We start from the raw sequence: 19,921 nt of genomic DNA, 5'->3' as shown, positions 1-19,921 counted from the left end.
TCTGACATTGAAACCACTGCATGATATATTATATAGTATATTAAACAAAGACCAGCATTTATATACTTAGAATATAATATGGGGGAGGGGACATAAGAAAAGCAAAATGCAAAACCTTAGAACTAGTTCAAAGAACAAGCATTGAAAATGTTCAGCTAAAATCCTAGACAATTACATTGCTGCACAAACACTAGGTATTATTGAAAGGAGCCCTTTGCACATTCAGCCTGCATGTAAGGGTGCAGAAATACAGCCTAGCTACTGCCTAGGCCAGTCCAACCCCTGTCGCACAGGGAAAAGTATTTTAATCACAGTAAGAGGGGATTGGCATATATTTACATACATTTTTCTTTAGGTGTTAAATAAAAAATGAACCTATTGAACAGTATTTAAATAAGTGAAAGTGTCAGTTGAAGGTAAACAGTAAATCATTATTCCTGACCTTCTGTTAGCAGGTACATAGGCCGCACAGCTCCCTCACTCTGTCCTCAGAAGCCTTGTTACCCTATATAACCCCTTTGGCTGGTCCTAAACTGTTTTTTGGCCTCATTTAACGATTAACTTTGGGTACGTTTTCTTGGATCCAGTTCAGGCTGCAAATGTACCCAGCTGGTTGGATCACAGTCACACTGTCAGTACAATGTCTATGAGAGTTGCAAGGGTGGACCAATGCTGGGTCATGCTGCAGCTCCTTCTGACTCTCACCATCAGATAGGAACCCACAGAAGCCTATGTGCCAACACCCAGATACATTTGTTGTTACCAATTCTGCATAAAAAAAGTTGTTTTTCTGCAGCTGCAGATACTTTAGCAATTTCTGAGACCCAGTTCAGGACAAAATAAGAGTTCTTGTATTTATGGGGCACAATTTTAATTGCAGAATAATTTTTCCTGCATTTTGTTAACACAATTATGAAGGAAACTATTAATTTGAAAAGTTTTCCAAAATTTGTTTTTGTTGCAGAATGCTATTTTTTTTGTACTAAGAACAGAATTTTTACAGCAAATGTTGTTGCAAGTCTTGGTAGCACAACATTGAATTGCTTTTCATGAAAATAATATGGGGGAGAAGATTTGGAAATACATTTTTTTTTAAATGCTATTACCTCACCAGGTTCATCTGATTCCAACAGACATTATGGGGCGTGACTGCAGTGTAGCTTGATTGCACTTGATTGCACCCAATCTGCACTGGGCCCAGAGCACACACTCTAGATCAGTAACATAAAACTTGCAGCCCTGCACAGCCTACATAGTTGAACCAAAAATCTGGAATACTGCAGGGTGAAGCTACCTGTCCCTGTAGGGTTTGGGAGGAAAGATAAATCTAGCTTATATCAAATTAGAACTGTTGCAACTTGCTGCTAAAGCAACTATTCATTTGCAGCAGCCATTCAGCTGGGCAGGCTCCTCACATATCATTGCTGGTATCAAAGGAAAGGTTCTGCCCACAAGGAAGGAAAGCAGTAGGTTCAGGTGCACTTAGAAGTGCAAGATTCAGGAGCTGATAGCAGTTAGCAAGAATCAGGTTGTTTTACCCTGCTATATCTACTGCATCTTTACTGCATGTTTGTACATAATGGCAGAGATATAAAGAGCCTTCCTTGCTGTATTATTTGATGTAGAACTGCTTTTGTCTATTTTATGTACTGTCTTGTGGCAACTCTTCATTTTTAAAATACAAATGTATTTTATTTTCTTTCCAGTTCTTTCCAGCATATACAACTCCAATGCCAGGGATGCCTCCAATGCTTCCACATTCAGGTCCCTTTGGTTCTCTTCAGGGAGCTTTTCAGCCGAAGGTGAGCTTGGGGGCTAGTCTGGGGTGTAAATGGTATGTAAAGGTTCTACTTGAATATAAAGGGATTTACCATATTTTTGTAAAGACAATGCAAAGGTTTAAGGTAAAAAAAAAAAAAAGGTTCCACTTGGCTCTCTTGTCTAGGCATATAGTGATCTTATGGCATACACTTTATACCTGGGTACATATTCCCATTTACAGCAGTGCACTGGGCTTCCACACCTTCTCCATGTTGGGACAACCAAGCTCACTGTAACAATGCACAAATATTATAAGCTATTCCTGGATTGCCAGGGGCCACTCTATACATGTACTGTATCCTGACACCATCTAGAGGGCTGGACTGGTATAATATCAGTTGAGGCTAGGGGCCATAGGTTTCAGTGAATGGGGCCGCTATACATGGGAATAAGCAGATTTGTGCACCATGCTCACCTATACACCACAGAACTTTGGTTGCCTTTTATAGGTACATGGCAAGCAAACGTTTGTATTATTATAACCTCCAGCCTTCATGCAGGTTGACAAGGCAGAACATTCATGCAAGAATTACAAATAGGCAGCAGCAGTAATTTGCAATTGGTCTAATTTTACTGCATTTTCTTCTCAGACATCAAATCCCATGGACGTCACAAGCAGACCTGGCGCAGTTCATCACACACTCCTACAAAAGACACCAGGGGTTTGTATATATTTTATTGCCATAAATATAAATGTGTAATTTGCTACAACCTACATAATGGTGGTATACCATTCACTTGTGGAGTACTTCAAACTAAACTGTCCTAAAAAGCTAATTTGGTAGAATAATAGAAGGCGATTTAATGCAGTGAACTGTATGACATGTGATTACTTAATTCTGCTCACTGACTGACATATTTGCCTTTTCCATAGGTATCTGACCCATACAGGACATCAGTAAGAGTAAGTGGGCTGCATTTAAGCAATTTTATGCATTACCAGGCTTGGGGGCATTATGCAAGACTATTCCCACTGGCAGAGTATTGCTTAATTAAAACTCAATGAGTAGAATGAAAGAGCTGTTATTATGTTTTTCCTCATGTGACCCTGTTAATCCTTTCGATAGGTTTAAAAACCTCAAATGTATAGGACCGCTTGTACTGTAGATACAGATGCATTCCACATGAATCTGCACTCTCCTTCTCTTACCTCTCTCTCCTAGTATGGCATTTGTTGTTTTGTAGTGCCCAACTTATGGCTTTACTTTATCCCATGGAGTGACAAAGATCTTGCATTGCAGATCCATAACTTGTGTGAAGCATATTTACTTTTAGCATTCTCTCAAGTGGAGTAGCTAGAGGTCCATGGACCTTAGTGCAGAATTTGGTTTCCTTATCACCCCATGTCTCTTGTGAAGATCAGTATCCTAATCCCACCTCCTGTTAGCACATCGACTCCTCTACCGCCTGAGGATCATGAACTTGCCCTGTTGCACTGCAGTTCCCCTTCTCTGGCAATAGATCAGCAGGCAGATGGGTCTTAGACTGCATGTGTCAGTGTTTGAAGCTTTCAAGAATATTTTGATAAACCCCTGAACAGTAAGCGATTAAAAGAAAATATAGCTAGGCCCTTGGATCTGCTTGTGGCCATAAGCCTGGCAATCCTTTCGCCTCTAGCACTCACTCCAGTTTCTCTTGCTTTTGCAGAAACCAGGCAAGTGGTGTGCAGTACACGTGCAGATAGCATGGCAAATCTACCATCACCAGCAGAAGATGAAGGTAAATGCCTTGCCTAAGACATGCATGTCTTGTCACTAAGACCAGTATGTAGGGAACCTTTCATTTCTAACACAACACATAGACCTGCACATTACAGTGTTTAGATCAGTGATCCCCAACCAGTGTCTCATGAGCAACATGATGCTCCCCACCCCCTTCAATGTTGCTCCCAGTGGCCTCAAAGTAGGTGCCCATTTTTAAACTTCTGGCTTGGAGACAAGTCTTGGTAGCCAAGAGACACAGTTTTACTCCAAGCAAGCCAGCAGTCCACATAGGGAACAGCCAATCACAGTCCTTATTTGGGATCCTTAAAGAACATTTTTTAATGCTTGTGTGGCTCACCAACACTTTTTACATCTGCGTGTGGCTCACGAGTAAAATAGGTTGGGGATCCCTGGTCTAGATGGCATGTCCCACATTAGGTTTCCTGCTAGATTCTTTTTTTTTTAGAGATTTTGTGTTTGATAAAATGGCATGAATCCTTTGGCTGGTTCCCCTACTGTATCCAAGGAATTTACTTATATGCCCAGATGCAAAACCCAAAAGGTGCTGTTTAATTAAAAAGCTGCATCAATGAAGGAGAAATAATGAGGATGTATGGCATAGAAACTTAACATTTTATCCTGTACCTACGGAATTTATGGAGTTTTTCCGCTGAGCTGTTGCTGCCTACAAATAATCTAATTTAGAAAATCACCCAAAGGGAACAGGCCAGATAATGAGGAAGTGTCGGACTGTGCGGGTGTACAGCCTTGCCAAGGCGGGGGAGGTTGTTTGAATGCTACAGGCACACTTTGTAATGAAGCAGAAGCATTTCATACAGCTCCCTGTAGATTGTTAACCTTTTCACATGGCCAGTGTATGAATCCACTCTGACAGTGCTGGAAGGAATGACATAGAAGATCTCTGGGTCAAATGATTTGAGGTCACAACATTACAAAAAGTCTGTGTAGGAAAAAGGACTTAGCTTGATTTGACGGCAACAGGAATCAGTAGTGGAAAATGAAGTGCTCCCAGTTCCACTTGCTCTGTTGACGTGCCAGCCTGTTGGGCTGCTGAGATAGCTATTTATTTGACCATATACTGAAAGAGGTAAGAGTGTGGAAAAGTGTCTAGATCTGACCTCTTGGCTGATATTCTTTTTAGAAACAAAACTGAGAAGCTTCATAGGGCATGGGAAACGCTTGCTCTGTTAAACTGGCACGGTTGTTCCAAAGGGCTGAATTATCTGTGAAAGCTGTTCCTGTCTCTTCTAGTCCTCTATCCTATTCTCCATCTCAGCAAGAGAGGGCTCTGGGGTTACATTTAAGGTCTCAGACTGAATTCCTCCTGTCCCAAGCAGGGTGGAAGTTTAAGTGATAGTAACCACAGCATTTAGCACTCAAACTACATCATAAACACAACCCTTTTGCTAAGGAATAATATTATCAGCTTTGATACTCCTAAAGTATATTAACATTTTGTTGATACCTTGTGTAAATACTTAGCATTGAGGATTATGTTAATAGATGCATTAGTAATTTCCATTTTAAATTCTGAAATGTTGTTATTGTTGTACTATCCTCGCTGCCAAGTGGCTGTGCCCAACTGATGTGTAGCATGCACTTTTGCAGCAAATGCCCATGGATCCACACAAACTGGATATTTGTGGAAAGCTTGATCTATTCAGCAGGCCCCCTGCTCCAGGAGTATTTCCAGGATTCCCCTACCCACATGACTTGGCCAGGCCACTTTTCTCTAGTACAGGTAAGAGAAGAATGCTATGATATTACTGTTTGGAGCTCAAAAAATAGGTTCTTTGTTTTTATTGCATTGTTCTCTCTCTCTCTCTCTCTCTCTCTCTCTCTCTCTCTCTCTCTCTCCTCTCTCTCCTCTCTCTCCTCTCTCTCTCTCTCTCTCTCTCTCCTCTCTCTCTCTCTCTCTCTCTCAGTGCAAATCAGATAAACAATGTAAATATGTAAAAAATCTCAGTTCCAGCAGATATCAAACCAATCACAATTCCAGGTAATCTGTAAAATAAAGTGCATAATGCATAATATTCTATAAAGTGCAACGTAAGATAAAGTGCAATACATCATGGTGTATAAAAATGTATAAAACTTGAATTCCAAATGAATGGTGCAATGTCAGTTAATATTAATTACATTTTTAATGATGGGGCACAGGTTACCAGCTTTTAAGTTCAGAAGGAGATGTTTTGGATTAGAACTCTGGATACTGTCTCCCCCCGGGGTCTTAATGAGTATTGTTCCTTTGCCTCTTATTTAAATACCAGGTAATGTTTGGGTTTCACCCAGTACACTTCAAACTCTGTTTCTACCATTGCAAGTGCCATTTTATTCTAGGTATTTTTAAGTAATATTTCTGCAATGCTTTTATTATTATGTGGTAATAGTGTGTATTTGTATTTGGCATTTAAGTCCTTTTATTTGCATGCACCTCAATGGACTGCATTTTAACTGACATTGCACCATTCATTTGGAATTCAAGTTTTATACATTTTTATACACCATGATGTATTGCACTTTATCTTACGTTGCACCTTATAGAATATTATGTATTATGCACTTTATTTTACAGATTACCTGGAATTGTGATTGGTTTGATATCTGCTGGAACTGAGATCTTTTTTAAGGGTTAACACAGCCACTCCAGAGAGGGGTGTGGTTTAGTGGTGGTTAACTGGTGGGTGAGTCTTTATAAACACTGTTTGTTTGCACATTTTATATCTTGATAAAGGTCCCGGGTGAGGACCGAAACGTCGATCTAAATAAACTAAGTATCTTTTTTTTGATCAAATTTTCCTGGTGTGCATCAGCATTTTTTACATATATATATATATATATATATATATATATATATATATATATTTATAAAGCCACCTTCTACTTCTGTCTTACTTGTCCTTTGTCCTTTAGTAGGCTGTACATTAATTCTCTATATTTTAGGATGTTCTGAGTGGGGAGCCCAATTATTAGATTTCTTTTGTTTTCAAGTTGGAGCTGTTGTGTTGAAACAGCAAAGCAACTGTTGCCACAAAGTAGAAAGCATGGCATTATCAAGAATCTGATTGTACACTGTAGCCTTATGGTTTGCTTTAAGTAGGCCAAGATAATTATTCCTCCTCCACCAAACTTACCACTGACTTTGTGCATCTATAACACATCTGCCAAACCCAGACTTTTCTCATCATTAGGCATTAATGAAATGTGTTTGCACTACTCCAAATGGGATTGCTCTTTACACCACGCCAGTGGACACTTAACATTGAACATGGTTATATTAGGTTTGTTTGCCTCCAATCATCCATAAAAACCCATGCTCCCTACAAATAGTTTTTGTGCTGACATTGCTTTGCAGTGCCGGGCCAAGCCCTAGACAACCTGGTTGGCAACATGTCCCCCCTCACACATGTCCGAGCGCGCACACATGTATACACAAGTGCACATAAGCACATGGGTGGAACGAGGTCCCGGACTAGGAGTAGGCAATAGAAGAGGCATGTGCCTAGTGTCTGCTTACACAGGGATGGATGTATTGTACAAATCTATGTGGCCACAAATTTGTTCAAATTCTTAATCACTCCCCTGGTGTTTGCATTGAAATGAATGTGTTCCAAAGCTGAAAGTAGACAAACTATCAGAAAAATTGACATATTCATCTTGTTTGAGGTATCGGTTTTTTAACAGTTTCCTGACTGTCTTGAAAGTGTTAACAAATGGGGAATATATCAGACTGTTCAATATGAGTAGAGATGAATATACATGTTAAGATCTTGCCAAACGAGCCAATCTAAGGTGAGCGATATTGGGCTAATTCGATAGTTTGGCCCTAGGACCAACAATCATAAATCTGCCCGTGTATGGCCACCTTAAGGGTGAGTGTCTCACAAGGCAGAGCAGTATCAATAACTCTGCATCTGAAAAGCTTGTTCACTTTTACTGCACTCCTACTTGGAATGTCTGTGGCTGATTTTGAATGGTAAAAGAGATGAGGCATGACTAAAGTAATATAAACCTGGATAACATATTTCTATAAATACATACAATCGGATGCTGTAATATGTCACAAAAATAACAGAATATTATTAAAGCTTGTGGGAAAAAGTAAATTATATTATAATAAAAGGCAGGAATTATGTGATGACAGTATATTTCTTTAGAATAATGTCTGTCCTGACACCGCCTGTCATTGAGTTTAATGGAAGCCGCTTGTCAAAATGACATGTTTTCAGACTGAAAACCACCAGAACCAATGGGGCCTGGAGGTTCCCATTAAACTCGGCATTAGGCAGCATGGAGTGTTGCAGGTACAGGTAAGGTAAGTCTGTTTAATCCGAGAAACAAGTAGGTGCAACATAAAATTTAGGACCCTTTACAGAGATTATACATATTCACAACAGTTTCTTACCCAGTGAAGCTTACAATCTATGGTTCACTTATACAGGCTAGTTTATCTTGATTGTACATGGGATGTGGGTGGAAACACAATGCTAGTATGTATGGCTTGTATGTATGGTTAGTATGTATGGCAACCTTAGACCCCTTTAACCAAGTCAAAATGTGCTCTTTGAATTTCTGTAAAGCTGAGCTTGGCTCCACTTAGTTCTTTATGCCTCCTGTTTCTAACTGAGTGCTGTTGACACAGAGGATCCCTGAAGCTACCTCCACCTCTGGTCCAGTCAACAGCTTCAAGGTTCCCTGGCTGCAGCAAACCCCTGTCTAAAGAATAGGGTGCACTCATCCACACAGCGAGACAGGACCTCACCCGGACTGATTGGCGATAAATTCCAAGCACAGTTGCCCCCTGACGAAAGCAATGACACTGGAATCCTGTGGGGAAAAACATGCCAATTGCAATTGAAGTCTCACTTTGCTAACTTCACTTGCAGTTGTAAATGACCCCTATAGTATATATATGTGGAGGAAGGGCGTTAGAGTATAAAAAAAACCTTGTGGCAGGAGCAAAGGAGGGCAAGAGTTTAGTGTTAAAATGTAAGATTAGAGCTGGTTTTAAAATGATACTGGCATTTTCTTGTTAACTGTGTACATATCCACTTTCACTTCAACCTATCTCCCTAGAGTGAAGTGTCTGGCCAGATTGTTCCTAACAAATACTGGCTGCTTATATTGGCCTACCTAGACTATAAGATAAACACAGTGCCAGTCAGAGTGGCAGGGCTGAGGATCCCATCATTGTATTGGCAATGTAATCAGTCAACGGGAAATTCCACCTCCTGCTTAATCTGATCATTTAGCATGGGGGTGATGATCTGTGCATTGCTCTGTGACTGGTACGATGTACAATCCAATTGTTGGTCTTGAGTAGCAGTGTATCAGACTGAGCCACCTAGATAACAGATTGATCTGTAGGAATAGTGTCACTCGCAGCAGTTTGGAGCCATGGCATTGAGCGTGCAGGGAGAAGATAGGACAGATGCTTTATTCACAATGCATCATGCAACAAAGTGAGGGGTCACATTAAAATCAAATTCCACCCACCTCTTCCCATCAGTTAGAAGTGAATTAGCAGAAATTATTTTTTTAAGAAGACCATTCCCTCCAATATACTCGCCTGGGACTGGTTGGAAAAATAAAAGGCAAAGTGTATGAACATCAAATGTATTATTTAAATATAATAAGTCCATAGTGGCCTTCACACAAGCCTAGGCCTGACTGAGACAAGTCCCACTAACTGCTGCTGGCAAACAAAACATGCTTGGCACACACACTGCTCTGTACTGGGCACACATTGTGCTACTGCGTTCCTGCCTAACAGTAAAATACTGATTTGTAAAACAGTCTAACGGCAATAATTCAGGTACCTTACACAGGGGAATGTCCTTACACTGACTGAAAATGTTACATTATCTGGTGAAAACATTCCATTCTAAAATCCACTTTCCATCTGTCCACAAGTTTGTCCTTTAATAAAGCACTTGCGTTTTCCTTGAGGAAAGCCATCAGCAGTATTGCGCAGCCTCCTCAGGGAAGTGCACTCGGGGTCAGCTCTCTCACTCTGTGTCCTCGCTCTGTTGAGCGGCCAGATAAGCTGCAGTTGGAGTATTCCCTGTATAGCCCGGCTGCACAACTACACGTGTATCCCGCAGCTGTCTGAACGTGAGAAAGTATTGATTTATGCTTCAGTATGCCAACGCTGCCATGAAAAACATCCCTTAGAAACCATAATGCCAGATTGGAACTGCTCAGAATTTTCCCTTAGATATTGAGGGAACCCTTTGTTAGATGGATGCATACATTTTCTCCCTGAAAGCTTAACCTCTCCATGTTATTGGAGCAGCTTTATTTTTCCTGTGTGGTCTGCTCTTATATGTGAGCAGTCTGAATGGCTGCCATTGTATGGAAACTGCTAGTGTGCACAAGGCATTGCCTTCATCGCTAGCCTTTTATTCTGCACTTTCAGCACTCCTACATTTCTGTGGTTTGGTTACCCTAAGCTGCCCAGCATATGATAGGGGCACTATAGTAATATCAGTAGATCAGCTGGTTGGTCGTGCACTATAAGACACCTTTCATGAGCAGTAAATATAGGTATTGTACCTGAGAGTCAGAAATACTGCAACCTTTGTTATAGTAATGCAGCTGTATATTCAGACTGGCAAAATGGCCAGTATCCAGAATAGCTGGCATCTATTTAAAGGAAAACTAAAACTCTGCAAAAAAATAGGCTAGAAATTTTACACCTTATCATCATCATCATTTACCTTTTTAGGACCAACAAGTTATGTAGCACTTTACATTCATTTCTAACAAACCGGGGTCTTACAATAATTTAACAAACAATGGTTACAAGTAAAAATAGGATCAATAGTCACAAGAACTTACAATCTATGCTTTGATCTGTTTCAGCACAGGCCCATAATAGATTCAGCAGAATACCAAACTGAATTTACATAAAGACACCCAAGTGTGGTGAAATATTTTCAATTTCCGTGTTTATGTGACAAAAAGTCATGTGATTTCAAGGATTCAGATTCAGTTCAGCCAGAGGCATGGATTCGGCCTGAATCGGAATCCTGCTAAGAAGGGCCGAATCCTGAACCAAATCCTGGATTAGATGCATCCCTACATTAAAGGACAAGAAAAAAGTGAATATAATCGCTAACTTTTGGCCCCCTGGCTAGCACTCGCCTTGCTTACAAGAATGCACTGGCCTGGGGGTTTTCCACATAAAATGCTGTGCCCTGCCTGGCAGTGGTTAGTGATTTCCTTGTCTTATATCTTGTAAAGCTTGGGCTGGCACAGAATCATTTTGTCCTTTACAATCTGTGCCTCAGAATATGCCGCAATAGCACCCCATCTTTTCACTTGATACACATGCTCTGAGCTGCTATCAGTTACCTGAGCTTAGGAACCCACTCACAATATATAGTACATCTAAACTATAAATTTCACAATGATGGGTTGATTAGTAATTCAAATTCACATTACATGGAGGCATATACACCATAATCCATTAATCATTAGCCCTGTATTATCAGTTCTATGAGAGGTGCAACCTCATCTTACAGCATACACTCCATCTCCTTTACTGATACTGGATTTGTTCACCGGGGGGCAGTAACCCATAGCAACCAGTTGATGATTAGGGTTGCCCAAACAGCTGCAGGAAGATCACAAAATAAAACATTTGGTTGGTTCCCAGTAGTTAAGGCTAATGCCAGACGAGGCGTAGGGCGGATATTTTCGGCAAGTGGAAAAGCGATTACTGAAAATTCCGCCCTACACCTCCTACATGTGCCTGCTCCCGAATGAATGAGAAATGCTCGGGCGCAGGCACATGTAGCCGATATACGTATAAAAACGCGAGACTGTGCATTATCTTGCGTTTTTATGCGTATATCAGCTACATGTGCCTGCGCCCGAGCATTTCTCATTCATTCGGGAGCAGGCACATGTAGGAGGTGTAGGGCGGAATTTTCAGCAATCGCTTTTCTGCTTGTCGAAAATATCTGCCCTTATGCACTCATTTTCCTTATTGCTCTCCTTTAATAAAAAAATGTTCAGAGCCCCTTGGTCTATATAAAGAGATGATGCTGATCAGAAGCAAATCCTAATGGAAATGGGAATGAATATCTTGATGGGAAGGATAATATAAAGAAAAAATATATATTGCTTGTTGCTCACAGGCATCTCTCATTTAGGGTGATGGCACATGGGGAGTTAAGTCGCCCAGCTACCGCGGGTTACTAATCTCCCAAAAATGTAAAGAGAATTGCAGGAGGGAAAACACACACAGCACTTCATTTTCCAAAGCCACCCGAACTTTCCTATGAAGGCAACTTCAGAAAACAAAGCACCACGTTTGCTTTCCCACCAGCAATTCACTTTATTGCTGCTGGAAAACATTTCGGGAAGATTTCTGGCCCGTGGTAGCCGAGATTTAACTGCAGGCCACAAATCTCCCTGTGTGCCTTTACCCAGATGGGCAATGCACCTGATGAAGCTTGCACGCATGATGGGAATGTGCCGTGTAGTCTCACTGATCAGTACATAAACACATGCAATAGCGAAGGATTCTCATGTAGAAGCAGCAAATGTTTCTGTAATAAAGCTATGTGTGTAGGATTTTGGTTGCTGTTACTTTAGAGCATATACTGGTATGTTGCTGTTTGTTTTTTTTAATACCAGTTTGCCCTTGGCATTTATGGTGTTACGGTGTATGTCAAGGCTGGGCTCTTTATTGAGGTAGCACAGTGAAAGGGATAAATAAAATGCCTTGCTCACAGCATCTGCGTCATTCTTCTCTCCTTATCAGACAGGAAGGTGACAGCATGAACCATTGCTTAAGCTGAGCTCCCTTGTTACTCACAAGAGCCCCATCTATCTCCAGGTTTGCCATCTGTAAGATGGATGTGCAGCCAGCTGTGAATCGTTCCATTTAATAAGCAGCAGACAGCTCTCAGGGCTCTGTTAGTGGCTTCACTTGGAGAAGGCTTATTTTCTTTTCCTTTTTGTCCTGGGCGCACAGCGTTTGGGAGCTCTAAACAAATTCCTTTTATTAAGAGTTGGAAATCTTTAGGGATCAGAAATAGGCATTTTCCGGTGCAGACACTGTTCTCTGAAGTGGAAAACGCTTTACTGGCTTAGGATGCCTTTGTAGAGCTACTTGTCCTTGCCCTTAAAGAAATCATTTGTAAGGCTGACTGGAACTGTACTTGAATCACACCATTCTATACAATGGAACCTTCCCATACACAGCCAAAAGACTTTCTATGCGCTTTTATGTTTTTACACAATAGAATGCAGTTAACACATGTATGTTCCTCTGTGAATGATAATGTACTGCTAAACCTGTGTTACTGGCACTGATTCTAAAGGTGGCCACTCATGGGCCAGTACAGATCCTTTAGACCGATTCAGCAGCTTGTCTGCCTGTGTATGGGCACCCCCGACAGGTCTACCAGACCAAAATCTCAATCAGGCAGATTTGATTTTCCAATGGCTCATATGGCCTGAGTCATAGGAGCCGATTGAATTAGCCTGGCTCTACTGAGCAGCGCCCTCCGTAATTATGTACCTGTATTTCTATGTGATCTGTATGATTATGCACACCTTCTGTTGTGCTTTATATATACTACTCACAAATGGTGCTTACGCATACATGGTTAATAGTAATTGCAGATATGTGCAGGGGAAACAGTATATAGATGTGCTACTCAGAACTAGAACTTAAGGACTGTATAAATATCCCTGTTGGATGCCACTAGTTATGCCTCCAGGGAAACTAATATTATTTGTAATGGTCTTACATGTTGGTGAAGAGGCCAACTGATAATGAATATGTCATGGCATTCTCTCCTGCCAGGATCAACACACCCAGCAGCTGCCCCATTCGGACCATCCCCGCATCACAGCAGTTTCCTGCCCACAAGCCACCTGGCGGGTAAGTGTAAGTAAAATGTGCTTCTCACATTCTCATTCCTATCCAGCTGTGACATTGTCTTTGTGGGTTGGCTGCTAGCAGGCAGTATCCACAGGGGGAAAACCTATATAAAAGATTAGAGGGGTAACATAGTGGTTTTCTCCTTCTGCATATTGTAGGAGAATCTGGGTATAAAGCAGGTGTAGTACAGGGAAGCAGCTTCCTCACCAGTACATGGGTTCAGGATCTCCTGAGCAATAAGAACATTTCATTCATTCTCACACCTCTTTAATCCATAAGTATCTAACTAATAACCATTTATCTTCACGTACATATCTTCTTTCGTTTTCTGTTTAACCTAAAAAGAATCCTGCAGATCTGGGGAACTGTATTATCTATTCTAGAAGAGGGGTCTGCAGATTCCCAATGCCACTGAAGCCAAATTCTTTGTGTCTGTGGAGGGCAACATGAGTGCCTTTCTATGCATCTGCTGATCACTGTTTAAATGCTAGCCCCTGCAGTTTCCAAGGCAACTTAGGATGGCCAGCCTGGGGCCCTTAAGCTTTTCTTTGTACTGCAACTACCAGTTAACCCCTTGATAGGCAAAAGTGTTTGTTATTTAGCTTATGAATTAACCCAAACCATTTGAGATATGGAATTAGGAAGGCCTACCCATTACTACTGATGGTTGGGACACCCGCTTCCTTTCTCCCCACTGCATCCTTACTGGTTAAAAGCAGATGGGTGTAAAGACTGCACATCTGTATTGGCAGGGTTGCAGCTGTTATATCCCAGAATGCTGCACACATACATGCATCCCCATATATACATACATGCACCCCCACATATACATACATGCGCTCCCCATACATACATACATACATACATGCACCCCCACATATACATACATGTGCTCCCCATACATACATACATACATACATGCACCCCCACATATACATACATGTGCTCCCCATACATACATGCACCCCCACATATACATACATGCGCTCCCCATATATACATACATGCGCTTCCATACATACATACATGCGCTTCCATACATACATACATACATGCACCCCCACATATACATACATGCATCCCCATATATACATACATGTACCCCCACATATACATACATGCGCTCCCATTCATACATACATGCACCAGAACACAAGCCAATTCCATAACCCAGTCCCTCGGTACAGGAGAGAGCCGTAGGGTCATGAGTGCGTTTCATTCTCCAGTGCACTTGGATAAACGCCTCTTCAATCCCTGTTTGCCTTTCCAGATCCATTTAGCAGGTCAAGCAGCTTCAGCGGCCTGGGGAACTTAGGCAGCAATGCCTTTGGAGGATTAGCCAGTCATGCTCTAAGTAAGTACTGGCTGAGGGCTTTGCAGTCAAATGTAATTAAGGCCGGGCACGAGAACTTAGATTCCTGCATACTGATTGGTTAGCTGTTGCCCAGGGGAGTGAAGGAGTTAGAGCTCTTTTAGGGCACATAATCACCTTCCATCTACATATCCGCCGAAGTGCTGCAAGGCAAATTCTCAATGTGCTTTGGTGGCAGTGGTGCTGTGCTTGTGATTTCCATAGAACTGTAGTTACAAGAGCATTGCCATGGATCTCTGTTGCACTCATTGTAGGATCCTGGGATTTAATTAACCCTTCACTGCCAGGATCAGCTGCTGTGCAGTGCAGGGATACACTGATGTCAGGCTGAAAGCTGCAGTGCCATTACTGTTTTCCATATGACAATCGCTCCAGAGAAATCTCCTCCGGAAATAGGAATTTGCAGACTTATGTGAAAACTGCTTTTTCTTAAAGGGACAGTAACACCAAAAATGGAGAGGACATCCTATAAATAAATATAATGTACTGCTGCATTTATGAGCACTGAATAAAAAAAATAGTGTGCTGTTATTCCATTTATAACCCATTCCTGTTTACATGATTTTGAGTAGTGGAAGCTGCTCTCACTAAGGGATCTGTAGGGCTCACAGCAGGTGGATTCTCTGCTGGGGTATTTATACAGATAGAAAAATGCCTGAATCTGCCTTCCAAAGACTTTTGTGTAAACCGCCAGTCATTGCTATTACAGCCTAAAATTGGGCTGAAAACTGCCTGCAGCAGCTGTGACTGACAGTTTCTATTTAAGTTTGTGGGCGGCAGCATGGGGGGAGGGGATTCTCTCATTTCTGTACTGGTAGGAAATCTGCCTGGTGTCATATTAGGCTTAAAGCCAACATTTTATAGCACAGAATTTGGGTTTTTGAGAATACAAATGCATTGGCAATAGGACTTTTAATGGCACTAAATATTTTATGTGGAGATAAATATTTATATAAAGTATACATTTTTGGTGTTGTTTGCCCTTTAAATTGTTGCCAGCAGATACTGTTCATTTCATAATTTAAAAACTCCCCCTTAGCTGATGATTAAACAATCAATCATTATATGTAAGTGTCGCTTAGAAATTGCATGGTGGTGAGTGTTCCTTGACTTCTATCTGTGTATATAATCTGAGTTTGCTTGGTGGCACTGCTGCTTTCAAACAACTGTACAATATTTTTAATGCTCCTGCCTTGGTTTTTATTGCAATTTTTATCTTTTTTTTTTTTGCAAATGCAGCTCACAACAGCCTATTTGCTCACAAAGAGAGCCCCACTCTTCAGAATTTCCCCAGTCCCCATGAGCCATGGAACCGCCTTCACCGGACACCTCCCTCGTTCCCAACTCCTCCGCCGTGGTCCAAAGTTGGAGACCAGGAGCGCTGTCCTTCTGTGACCAACCATGACAGGGATGAAAAGAAGGACCTTTTGCTCGCAAAGGATGAAAGAGACAAAGAAAGGTGGCTGCTAAATATTAAATGCTGTATTTGTATTGCTGCGTGCAAAAAGCTAGTGCTCAACCCCTAGTGTCCAAGGGGAACATTTCTCAAAATTCTTTGAGACTTTTCACAAAATTTTCCAACCTACCCAAATTGTTCCTATTGACTATTGTGGCATCTCAACAGGGTTTGACTGTTTTTTCCAAGATTGTATTTATAAAAAATTGCATAGAACTGCTGAATTGCAAATTCAGTTTAGGTCAGGTATTTTAAGGTGCTTTATCACCCAGAGGAGAGGAGATTTCCCAAGGGCTATAAAGCACCTCATCTGTCAGGGCCCTTGGTTATAAGGTTTTATATTATTAGTTTTTTTCAAAGAAAAAGGCATAATGAACCCAATTCTTCCCACTGCTCTGCGCTATTATAAATAAGGTAGCAAGTATGCACCCTCACTCAACTCCCAATGATTCTGTGTATCTCAGGAAATGATGGAGCTCTATCTCTATTGCCAAATCAAAGAACGTCAATAATTTTGAAATGTTTTTCAGGGATATCCTGGACAAGAGCCGCCATCATTCGAATCGATCTTCTCCAGCATCAGCCCCAGTCAGTCATCAAATAAGCAACCTCATTCGCAGCAACAGCCAAACTCCCAGTGATTCACTCAGGCAAAGCAGTATGGGAGATCGCTCCAAAGACATTGAGCGTGAAAACTCAGAGAGGCTCCGGGAGCCCCCGCAAGCAGAGCACAAGATCAAGGAGAGCAGGTCACCAGTGAAAGATCCCCCAAGCCATGACAAGAGGCTCTCAGAGGATGGTAGCAAGCCCGTCATCCAGTCTGTATCTCCATATGGAAAGCCAGCCTTAAGTGACAGCTTAAAGCTAAGTAACCTTGTTGGCAAAGAGAGTGAAAAGAAGCTGGAGCTTCCCTCAGATTTTCAAAAGATAAAAAGTGATGTCAAAGTTAAGGAAGAACGCAAGGAGGATTCAGACGTGTTGGTTGTGGGCTCAGAGCCACCTAACCCAGCTAGGACAATAGAACCCCAACCACCTGCACCCCCTTCTTCTTTACATGGGTTAGCATTGCATCACACAATGGCAGCCTCCATGCCTCTTCAAATGGGGGGTGTACACCCCATGAGCAACTTAAATATGTTGGACCGAACACGGGTAATGACTCCACTTATGGCAATGAGTCCGCTGGCCGGCAGAGAGAGGCTGCCACATACAGGCTTTGGCTGGGACCCAATGAGGGATCCTTTACGAGATGCCTACCGCACTCTAGACTTGCAGAGGAGAATGGATTTCCACCTGCGCGCTGACAGCATGCACAGATACCCAGCAACAGCTGCTGCCAGTTTTTATGACCATGAACGGTCATATCGGGACCGAGAGCCACATGATTACAGTCATGAGCAACTTTTGGAAGCAAGGAGAGAGCAGGAGCGACTGCGGCAGGCAGATGAACGTGAGAGGGAACGATTGCACCTAAGAGAGGAGATTGAGAGGGCACGTATGCATCACCTCCACTCCTCCCCACTTGAGAGCCACTTGGCACACATGCCATCATTTATGCCTCACCTCAGCAGTGTGCCCTATCCTAGACTAAGCCCTTCTAGCGCCATGCACAATGGGATCCTAAACCGGACCCCACCCACAGCGGCACTTAGTGCACCCCCACCCTTAGTGCCAGCCAGTAACACAAGGCCCGCCTCTCCCCGCAGGACTAATCCCCTTACAAACTCTGAAGCACGGGACTTCTCTCCCTCCAGAAACCCTAAGGAAGTGGAGGCGCGATAGTATCCTTGCTTTGGGGGAAAAGAAAACCATAAATTTTAAACGTGTCCTGTATATAAAGACTTTTACAAAAGTGCACTGCTCAGAACCTTCTATTCTCCTCTTTCCTCCTGTTTTTTTGTAAATGTAAATTTGTAGGCTAAGCACACTTTTTCCTTTGTCCAGGGGGACAGTTCAGGGGTGTGATATATGTTCCAACCTGGAAGTCAAGGATTCTGCGCTTTAGGTTTTTGGTCAAGTGACTATTTTTCTGACATGGTAGGCCCATTAGCCGGTGGGATGTGTCAAGTAAGGGGGACCTTTTTAAATGGATTTTGTAGTTTTTACTGAATTTTGGGTTTTTCGCTATGGTGTTCTTAGTCTCTTCCAGAAAAAAAAAACAACTTTTTTCTTTAATTTTATATTAGTTGCATTTTGCCTCATTTGTGAGGGAGAAAAAGGAAATCTGTTCTTTCCATAACATCCTTAAGGGTATTAACTGCTTCACTACGGGAGGTATCTACAGAACACTGCAATTCATATTTATACATTACGCTCTGCAATCGGATGCAGGCACCTCCAGCACTGAAGGGTTATCAGGATTCTATGAGTTTCTCTTTATTCTGCAGCTAACAGATCAACAATCCTGCTACCTTTTTTTTTTTTTTGAACAGAGATCACAGATCTATTATTAAATAATAAGTTTAATGTACAAAACAGTTGCTTTTATTGCCTTATTTTATTATATAGATTCTAAAAGTTATTTTCTTCTGTTTTCCTTTGAGAAATACATAGATATTTGCAGGATTGTACATATGAATTTGGTAGGTTTACTATGCTTCGTATGAAATACGGAACCACCACAGACTTTGTGAACTTCATGCAGAAAACACGGATTTCAAGGATCACACTGGCAGTTCTGCTCAAACCTCGTCATCTTACTATGCAATCGGTGTGTGAGGCGGGTCCCAGAAGAGGGTTATCAGTTATTTCCCCACATTTTATTGTCACTCTGTTCCTCCTTGTCTATCTCCCCACCACCACCTTCCAAAAGATAAAGGGCACATGCTGACTTACCCTGGAGAAATAACATATAAAATGGAAAAGAAGAGCCTTAACCCACCCACCAGGTCACGCAGGCTCTGTGCTTTGGATGTGTGGGCACTAAAAGGACTGGAGCAACATCATGCCTTGTGTAAGGTGGTGGGCTACTCCAACTACTATTCCCACCTCAACTGGGCCAGCAAACGGACCTGATTATTTTTCCCTGTGTTTTCCTTCTTTTTTTTTTTGTGCTTTGAACCTGTGCAGTGTTTTCATTGAAATCTGTATGCAAGAGCGGTAGAATCTTAGAAGTGCGCAAAAGTAAATATATATAAATATATCTATTATATCTTTATATATATATAATGGTGGAAAACAAAAAAGTGTCTAAACATAAGAAGCTTCTGGTCCATTTTTTTCTCAAAAGAAGATCCTTCGTTGTGTATTGTTTCAGTGTATCATACTTATTATGCTCATTTGGGTTGAAAATACACAACTTAGCCCTTCAGAGTATTTGCCATTCCAGCATCACTTATAGACATAATAGCAAAAAGGGAAACAAACCAGCAGCCACAGGACTTATAGTGAGGAGCAATGTTTTGACCAAATCACTGTGCTTCTGGTGCTTCAGCCAAAACACCAGCAATACAGAAAGCAGTGCAGATCTTTCTTTCTGGCTACACTATGTGTGGACTGCACCCATGCTCAGGGACAGAGTAAAGCTGGCAATACACATTAAGGTTTTTAAAAGATCATTTCGTTATGGCAGGACCAAGCTTATCCTGAAATGATCATTTTTGCTCCTGCAAACAACTGGACAATGGGCAAATTTCATTGCTAACGAA

The 19,921-nt window shown here is 41.7% G+C and overlaps 1 protein-coding gene across 13 annotated transcripts in view; it reads left to right on the top strand.

The window, feature by feature from the left end:
* fbrsl1 (fibrosin-like 1) overlaps positions 1 to 19,473 on the top strand; it is a 281,206-nt gene extending 261,733 nt beyond the window's left edge. For 6 of the 13 annotated variants that reach the window (XM_004910563.4, XM_004910564.4, XM_004910558.4 and 3 more), the window contains 9 exons: positions 1,707 to 1,802; positions 2,412 to 2,483; positions 2,696 to 2,725; positions 3,469 to 3,540; positions 5,139 to 5,286; positions 13,369 to 13,452; positions 14,717 to 14,800; positions 16,058 to 16,277; positions 16,805 to 19,473. In XM_004910563.4, coding sequence (XP_004910620.1) covers positions 1,707 to 1,802; positions 2,412 to 2,483; positions 2,696 to 2,725; positions 3,469 to 3,540; positions 5,139 to 5,286; positions 13,369 to 13,452; positions 14,717 to 14,800; positions 16,058 to 16,277; positions 16,805 to 18,056 — 2,058 coding nt within the window. In that variant the 3' untranslated portion in view covers positions 18,057 to 19,473. The remainder of the gene's footprint in view (positions 1 to 1,706; positions 1,803 to 2,411; positions 2,484 to 2,695; positions 2,726 to 3,468; positions 3,541 to 5,138; positions 5,287 to 13,368; positions 13,453 to 14,716; positions 14,801 to 16,057; positions 16,278 to 16,804) is intronic. The other 7 variants (XM_004910568.4, XM_002931902.5, XM_004910561.4 and 4 more) reach the window with 6 other exon arrangements.
* The last annotated feature ends 448 nt before the right edge of the window (positions 19,474 to 19,921 follow it).

Source organism: Xenopus tropicalis, chromosome 1 (genome assembly GCF_000004195.4).
Source record: "Xenopus tropicalis strain Nigerian chromosome 1, UCB_Xtro_10.0, whole genome shotgun sequence".
Lineage (NCBI taxonomy): Eukaryota > Metazoa > Chordata > Amphibia > Anura > Pipidae > Xenopus > Xenopus tropicalis.
Note: the sequence above shows the minus strand (reverse complement) of the source record. Positions and strands in the feature narration are given on the sequence as shown.